Source organism: Paracoccidioides lutzii (assembly GCF_000150705.2).
Source record: "Paracoccidioides lutzii Pb01 unplaced genomic scaffold supercont2.80, whole genome shotgun sequence".
In the NCBI taxonomy this organism is placed as follows: Eukaryota; Fungi; Ascomycota; class Eurotiomycetes; order Onygenales; family Ajellomycetaceae; genus Paracoccidioides; species Paracoccidioides lutzii.
Genome location: NW_015441026.1, coordinates 13,222 through 21,736, shown reverse-complemented (window position 1 = coordinate 21,736; position 8,515 = coordinate 13,222). Strand labels below are relative to the sequence as shown.

Sequence of the window (8,515 nt, the reverse complement as noted above, 5' to 3'; positions counted from 1 at the left end):
GAATTAAGTTGTTTGAATTATAAAAATTCTAGTATTATATTATAGTCTGAAAGTTTAATAATATAAAAGAAGTAGAGTTCTCTGATTATAGATTATTTACTATTTAAAACTTCTATCTTTATATTAATAATTTTGAATAAGTATGATTGATAATCATCAAATTTTTTTATTCTATATGATATATACTTTGTTAATTATAATTTATATAATTTGACTCAGAATTTACTGATAAAACTTATTTGAACTTCAGAATCAATAAAAGTAAGAATTGATATATCTTCTGTGAGTATTTAAATTTGAATAAAAAGAAGAAAGAATAGACTTAGTGATAATTAACTTTTGAATATATTAAAAGTTGTCATTACATTATGAATAATACTTTTTATTTATTTTTTACCTTTTTAAAATTTGATTTGAAAGAGAGTTTTGATGAAAACTTTGAAGTTAAGAATTTGTCTTCAGAGAGCTTGTTCTTCTGAGTCTTGTAGTCTATATTGAAATATGTAAAGCTTCAGTGAACATCACATCAGATGACTGAGTACTTCTTGCATTTTCAGCTTTTCTTCTTGAGTGCTATTGATGTATCATCATGTGAATCTTTTCTGTGAGTAGTGCTCTTTTATTATGTAGTTGCACTTACTGATATGATAGTTTTTGAAATATTACTCTTCACAATACTTAGTTTTGTGATAAAAGTATTATAGAAATAATTACATAGTTTAATAATATACCTCTCAAATTTTATTTAAAGAAAAAATAAAATTTTGTCAAATAGATAGATCTTTTACTAATAATTATTATATTTTTTAATAAGATGATTCTCAATTGACTGAAGAGTGAACACAAAGTTATGAACAGTTTAATCTTCAGATTATCTCAATGTCTGATACTTCAACTTATAGTTCTGACTTGTCTTATCTGGGTCAATGATTTTACTATAAATTTAGTTATAGAATTTATTTTAGATAATTGATATCTTCAATTTAATGTAGTATTATTATCATTTCTATTATAATTTAATATTAAAATTTATTACTGCTTCTAGAATCTTGTATTCATCATCATTTTCAAAGTAATATCTTTAATATATATAAAAGATAAGACTTGAAAAAATAAAATCATCTAGATTCTTAAAACTTTTTATCTTAAACTCATTTAAGAGTTTTTGAATTGATGTAGAATAAGACTTGAAAGAAGTGAAATTGATATTAGTAGTATGATCTAATGACTCTACTTCATGCTGCTTGCTTCAAGAAATTTGAAGTTTACACTAAATATATTAACTTATTATTGTAGTTCAAGAATCTTTTCATATATCTCTTGATGTTTTTATTCATATTGAATTATATAAATCTTTTTACCAACTGATATAAGAAGTACTTCAGTATTTCTTTCTGAAATTAGACTTAATAATTATTTATAGAAGATTTCTTTTATATTTATTTTATCATTGAATATTATATATGAGATATTGATTCATAAATTATATTTCAGACTTATTGTTATAGACTTAATAAGCAATCTCTCTTAGAGTAATTAAAAACTATAAGAATACTAAGATGAATGAACTAAATATCAAAAGAAAATATGAGAAACTCTATAACTAGAATTGTAAAAGAGTAGATATATAGACATTGTAAGTGCTATGAAAAAAAAAAAAAATAGCAATGAATAAAATGTATATATTAAATTAAATAGTAGCTAATTACTGAATCTCTTGAAGAACCTTCAAAGATTCAGAGTGTTTATATATATGAATGAGTAGTAATAGATTTTATCTATAATATTTTATAGAATAAAAAACTAGTAATGCAGTGATCTAAATTTTTATAAAGTGCTGATTCTATTTTTCAGAAAGTGCTAATGTTAAAAAATTGATTTTTAAGAAGTGCTGATCTATGTTAATCTCAAATATTAGATTTTGAAATGATACTAGTATAGAGAGTTTTAATATCATAGAGTAACTATGATTGATAAAGTCAATATTATAGATTAATCTCTATCTCTCATGATTACATATAAGAATAAGTGTCATTATTTTTTATGATATGAGCAACTATTAAAAAATTAAACAATTGATGTTAGTGAAAAGAGTTTAATTATAAACAAGCTTGATTTAATATAATTATAAATTCAATAGATCTACTTAAGACTTATATAATTCATAGAAAGAGATTATTAATTTTAAATTAATATAATAATTATATTATAATTAAATTTAAAAAATTTTATTTGAATTATAATATTATAATATTATATATATCTTCTTATTTCTCTCATATAATGCAGTTACTAAATCTAAGCAGCTTTTCATCATTGAAGAAAACATATGACAAGAAGATAAAGTAAAGTATAAAATTGAAAATTAATCATATTAAGAAGAAAAAATTTCTAAATAGCTATATAGCAGCTAGACATAAAATCATGAAGTATATTACTATAAGAAATAAATTCAAAGTTATAAATCTAGTGTCATAAAATTCAGATAAAATTTTTATTCAACTTCATATTCAATTTTATACTTCTTTCTTCTCTAAGTTAGTGTATAAATTTCTACTTCTCTGAATATTTAAAAATTCTCACAATGTGACTTAGTTGAAGCTAGAGCATAGCATGATTAAATGTTATATAAATATTTTTCCTAGTTCTATCAATGAAGCTTTTGATCAACTAGTGAAGAAATATCAGCTGATCATGTATAATGCTATTATATTAGCAAAGAAAAACACAAAGCTGAGTGCCAATGTCAGGTAGAAGTGAAAGAGAGAGAAATCGTGTTTTATATAGCTAAGAAAGAAATTCTAACAGTTCAATATGCATTAGTAGGACTGCTAGACCTTAGAAATCTGATCAATATACAGAGAAATGGGTTGAGAATTTGAACCCAGGGATTAGAAGTGAAGGCCCTCAACCTGCAGCAAGTGTAATACACCTGAACATAATATTAAACAATGTCAACAGATCTAAGTGTCTATTCTATATAATTTCTATATATAATTCCTTGTGGTTGTTGCTTAATTTGAAATTTTGTCAAATAGAATGGTGATCTGATAGGTATGATCCGGTAGATGATTGATTACGTTAGTTAATGAACTCATTTCTTTAGCCAGGCTCCTTTACACCGCTACTTGGACTGGAGTACCAGAACCGGTGTGGATGTATACACAAGGGGAAGGGACATAAATAAGATAGCGAAAATCAAGTGGAAGTGGATATCGAGTTGATATCAGCCGTATCAATAATTATAAACTACAATTCTAATTCATGCCTTGTGTTAGGCAGCGGACAACTTCCTCCTTTTTCCTCCAGACCTGGTAAAAGACTAATAAGGGGAAATGTTCCATGGAGTTCTAACATGCAAGCAAATACGCCATTTGTAAAAGCTCAACAGGGGAATAGAAGATAAGAATAAAGGGAAGGTTCTGGATACTAAAGGGATATATCCATATTGAATGTTAATAAGAGAAGCAGCTTTTGCTGAAAGCCGTTCAAATTGCCCCCTTCCGTGTGGCCTTGAAATCTCTGATATTGGCCTATTGCAGTCCAAGCGTCGCAAATATAACCCGAGTCAAGATAAATCTGATCAGGAAGGCAGATATGCCAGTTTACCTGTTGGGATTTACCTTGCCAGGCTATCAAGATACATGTTGTGATATTCCTCTCTATCAACTTCGGATACCGTCCTATCTGGAGATACCACACTGTTTGCTTTAGCCTTCTCACACCTAACATATGCATCACAGGACCGAGGGGTGGCATTGTTCACCCCATCGTGAGGTTGACCATGCCGGTAAGAATATGACAAAGGGTTGCATGAGAACCCAAATGAATCATTTTCGGCAAATGCCCCAAAATCAGGTTGTGCAACTGAACCATAGAAGTATTGGTTCGAGTACTGGCCTTCTTCGACGCTGTGCTGTCCAGGCCAGCTGCCATGTTCAACCGGGGGGTCCACCCTTCCACCCGAGTTCATTATTGGCTCAATATTCTCCTTCCCGATAAAAAATTCCGGCATGGAGGTGGATCGGTTATGAGTATAGGACTTGGAAACATGAAATTGAAAGTTGTCCGAAACGCCAGGCTTATGGAAGGCCGATTTAGGACCTGTAAAGGTACCAAGAGAGGGCTTGGCATCGTGTCCAACATTAGTCGCATTCGCTGTAGCTGTTGCTTCACGGGACATGGCCTCCCTAAAGGTGGAGTGCATCTGATCGTTATTGTCGTTGAAAATCGCAAAGCGACGACGTGACTTTTGGTCATAGTCGGTAAATGTCAACTTCAAATCCTCATCACCCGTGGCACAATGGTTACCAAAGAACTGAAGGCGGAGATTGGTAGGAGATCCTTCAAGAAGAGGTAATGTCTGTCTAGATAGCTCCTCTAAAGAATCGGTGTGGCGACGATGATCTCCCTTAACATGATTCTTCCTTTGGCCTCTTAAATTGAAAAGGTTGGTGCTCGACTGGGGAAGTGGAAGTCGTCTCGTACGTGTCACACGACGCTTAGGAATGGGGGTTTCACCCTTGAGAGGACTGTTGTCCTCTTCGACATTTCCTGATATTGGACGCTCGCGTCGTAATGTTCCTCCTGGAGAGAAAACGAGCTCTGTTGCCTCAACGTTTTCAGATGTCTTTTCCATCTCTTTCAAAGTGCTCCCGTCCTTTTTCTGGTTGCGCTTCTTCCTCATCTGCTCTGTGGCTGAGTCAAAAATATCCATACCAGGCCACAATATTCCTTTCAGTCTGGTGGCTTCTTCACTCTTGGTTGGCGATTCCTCGTCATCTTCATCAGCATATTCCAGGGAGCGGTTATCCACAAAAGGATCAGGGGTAAATGGACGACCGGGTCTGTGAAGAGATGAAATGCCAGTATTATCAACCTGGTCAGCCCGACCTCTTTTACGTTGGACGAGAGGGCTAGTCTCTTCGGATACACAGGAGTCGGATAATGGCTTCCACCCATTTACGTTATCAGTCGTAGATGGTAGCGACGATTTGAGTTGGCATGTAGGCCACAGCTGTGTACGTGGGTGAGGGGGTTTAATGGAAACTGCGTTTGTGGAAATGCCAAGCCGAGAGACTTCTTGGGAGCGGGTGTGGCTGTCTACAGTAACGTATGGAAGAGACATCCGAGGATCTAGGTAGTCGGGGAGAGGGTTGGCCGGCTGTTCAGAAGATTTGGGAGCGAAGCTATCTTCTTTAGGCTTTAAGTTTCTGCGGGATGAGGAAACATTTCCAAAAGCTGAATTAGTGTTGCCTCTTTTGGCTTCCTTGGTGAGCATACGGTCAGAGAGCAGTCCTGCAAGGTTATGCTCCCTGTACCATTGGTCGTAGGCTCCTAGCAGCTCACCAGCTTCAGGCTCCTGGTGGCTTCTCACTTGGAGCTTGAAAGAGTGGGAGAGATGCCCCTTGGAGCTGATGTGGGTCAGGAGGTGGGACACATCACTGAAATTGGGCTTCTTGGGGCATATAATGCATTTGAGAACAGTAGAAGGCATGATCGCCAGAAGATGGTTCTCGAAATGTGTGAATGAGAACACAGATAATGACAACAGGGGCAGTGAGAAAAAGGCACGCAGCAACAGAGGTGTCAGAGGCAGAACAATGGGGCAAGGAGCACAGAAGAAGCAATTGAGAGATATAGATGCACTTCAGTGATAGAAATGAACAACAGAACAGGTCTCTCTCCCTGCGGGCTGGGGGCGACGGAAGAGGGATGAAGTGAGGTTGAGGAGTTGACGAAACACACGTCAAGGTTGTGATGTTTTGACGTGAGAAAGGGCAGCAGCAACAGCAATAACAGCAACAGCCAGGAGAGGCAGGGGCTATTACAGAGCAAAACAGAAACGTATCGCATTGGCCGTACGCCTGCTATAGCAGGTAGAGTTGTGGTAATAACGTGGTACGACGAATAAGGTAGAGAAAAAGGGGTAGAGAACAGCAGAAAAGGCAGCTTCAACCAGAAGTTGGACGTAGAAAACCGAAGATATCAACTATTAGTTCATCATCAATTAGAAAAGATCAACAAGGACCATTCTCATATGGAATAGCATTTGTGGACATCTCTTTATCCCTGTACAATTAAATGCATAAAAATTAAGATTTTACAGGTTGTGTTCTCTGGTTTTTATAACCACAAAGTGAGGAGGTTCCAGGTCACTAGAAACAAAATAAGAGATCTCCTAGATACTGTTCCTCTCTCGCCTCGTATCCCGTTGTCCACCATATATTAGGCCAAGGGTTACTTGATTGTAGGAGGTAAACTTGACATGAATTGGTGTTGTAAACGAAAGTAGGGAAGGGATGGAGCGGGAATTGAAGGTCTATGGGCATTGGGAAAAGGGGCGCTCGAGAATACGTATTAAGCCCTTCATCAGCAAGATATCCTTTATTCAAGAAGCCACAACATGTTTTCCATATACCACAGCGTTATTTCCTCAGCACCTTGCTTGTGACCTCCTTGGGCATGCAACTTTGCATCCGTCAGCTGAGTTTCCAAAAATCCAAAGGAAAAAAGAAAAAGGAGGTAGTCGTTGAAAGAACCCACTAGATCGGATCGACCTCCCTGAGACCAGGATAGTTCAGTAAACTCAGACCAGCGATGCCGAAGACTGTATGGAATACATCAACCATATCGCCCGGTCGATCTGCAATCCCGCCACCATCTGTATCCTATTCCCATTCCGTCAACGAATTTCGCATCTTTCAGTCAGTATGGATGGTCTAATACCTGACACCGAAGAATGAAAGCTGCCAGTTTTTCTCCATTGATCCAATGGAGCCTTCCAATCATAGCTAGGCTGCTCGCAACCCACCAGCTGTAGCAGACATCCTCTAGCTTCTCCGGGCGCCCATTAAGCCCACCGTTGTCCAGCTGTCTCTCACTTAGCCAGCTTGCAAGTCTGTCCGTGTCAATCAAATCAAGACGATCGGCGATCGCCAAGGCCCCAACGCAAGTAAATATCTGCCCAGCATGGGACTCGGCCCCAGGGTGAACTCCAAACCCACCATCAAAATTCGCACATGACTGCACGTACGATACAGCTTTAGGAACATCAACAAGAGATAATAGGCCTAATAAAGACAAGGCGTTGAGTGCGCCATAGAGGAATCGTGTATCAGTCTCCCCCCATTCATCGCCATTAAAGGTACCCGTCGCACGGTCTTGGAGGTTCGCAATATCTATTCAAGGTCAAGTTAGGGTATAATCTACCACAACCACAGGACAGTAGGAAATTTAAGCCACAATATGCATACACGACCCCACTTTCTGCCTCCCGCCTCGGTTCTGCTTATCCAATTCGTCGACTGCATCAATTGTCACGAGGATCTGAACAGCACTGACAGTGTATAGCATGTGAGCATCATGACCCGGAGCGGCACCAAATCCGCCGTTGTCATGTTGGCAGCTTAGAATGAAAGCGATGGTCTCGTCGCGGGGTAATGCCTCGGGATGGCCAAGTAAGTGGAGAGCAGTCAGACCCCAGTAGACTCCATTCAGACGCATATGTTCTGTGAGCCAGTATTCCAACTCATCTTTCCGCTGGGGAGGCCATTGTTACTCATCAATACACCATCCATTTTAAAAGACGGAGGAAACAAAGCTAGTCAAGCCTTAAAAGCTAGGCGCGGTATGGATCTCGAGAGGTACACGCACAGTATCAAGGCGTTTGACATAGTCCACATGCTTCTGGACAAAAAGCTCCTCCCCGGTAGAGTCTGCTCCTGCTGCGCCCCCTCTACCTGGACCTGAAATTAGAGACATCAATGGAAACGATGAAAGATCAAATCTAAAGGTGATTGTCAGACGGCAGAAAAAACGATTGTGAAATTGATCCAATGAAGGGGTTTGGAAGCTTTCAAATCCAAAATCGATGGGCTACGGGAATGGGTGTGAAAATGAATTGTTTCATTTACGCCACCCCCATATTAACCGTGCCACGCGCACTCACCATTAGTGAGTGCGCCCCACTGTAATGAAAATCTTCTAGGGTCACCAATCTTCAAAAATTAATTAATGGTCAACACTATGCCTATCTATAATATAAAGATTATCCATATACTCATTAGAGCATGTAGAATCTCTGATAGATTGAGATTCAGTAATAACATCATGTCGTGGTTGGTTGGCATTAAATTTAAAGACTTTGATCTCAACTGATCATAGGGCTCTATTCCCCTCTCTTATTAATTCCTCTTCCTTATGATGCTTGATCTTGCAATTGGCATCCTTGATACTGAGGACCCTCTCTATCTGCACCTGCCTGTGACTGTTTTTGACAATTCAGTGTCTATTCACCAAATAATGAGCAGTTAACTGTTACGGCGCGGCTGCTTGTATATGGATTAAGGTTGATCCGCCCCGCGACGCTCTAAAGGTTGATCCGTTCCGACCTCAACCATATTCAGTTGTTCATGTTGATCCGCTCCGATCCCCAATCACATTCGCTCTGAAGGTTGATCCGACCCGATCCCCAACCACCTCTATATATTCGGCTGCTCGTTCATTCCACATT

At 37.9% G+C, this 8,515-nt stretch overlaps 2 protein-coding genes across 2 annotated transcripts; both read right to left on the bottom strand.

Moving 5' to 3' along the window:
• Positions 1-3,619: 3,619 nt before the first annotated feature.
• Positions 3,620-5,497, bottom strand: PAAG_09101 (hypothetical protein; the record flags this gene model as incomplete). The annotated part of the gene is made up of 1 exon (XM_002788950.1): positions 3,620-5,497. The coding sequence occupies one exon, from the start codon at positions 5,495-5,497 to the stop codon at positions 3,620-3,622; it is 1,878 nt and encodes a 625-aa protein (XP_002788996.1).
• Positions 5,498-6,545: 1,048 nt separating this feature from the next.
• Positions 6,546-7,764, bottom strand: PAAG_09100 (type-2 proteins geranylgeranyltransferase subunit beta; the record flags this gene model as incomplete). The annotated part of the gene is made up of 4 exons (XM_015846733.1): positions 6,546-6,671; positions 6,730-7,181; positions 7,257-7,542; positions 7,657-7,764. The coding sequence occupies 4 exons, from the start codon at positions 7,762-7,764 to the stop codon at positions 6,546-6,548; spliced, it is 972 nt and encodes a 323-aa protein (XP_015702007.1).
• Between the last annotated feature and the right edge of the window lie 751 nt (positions 7,765-8,515).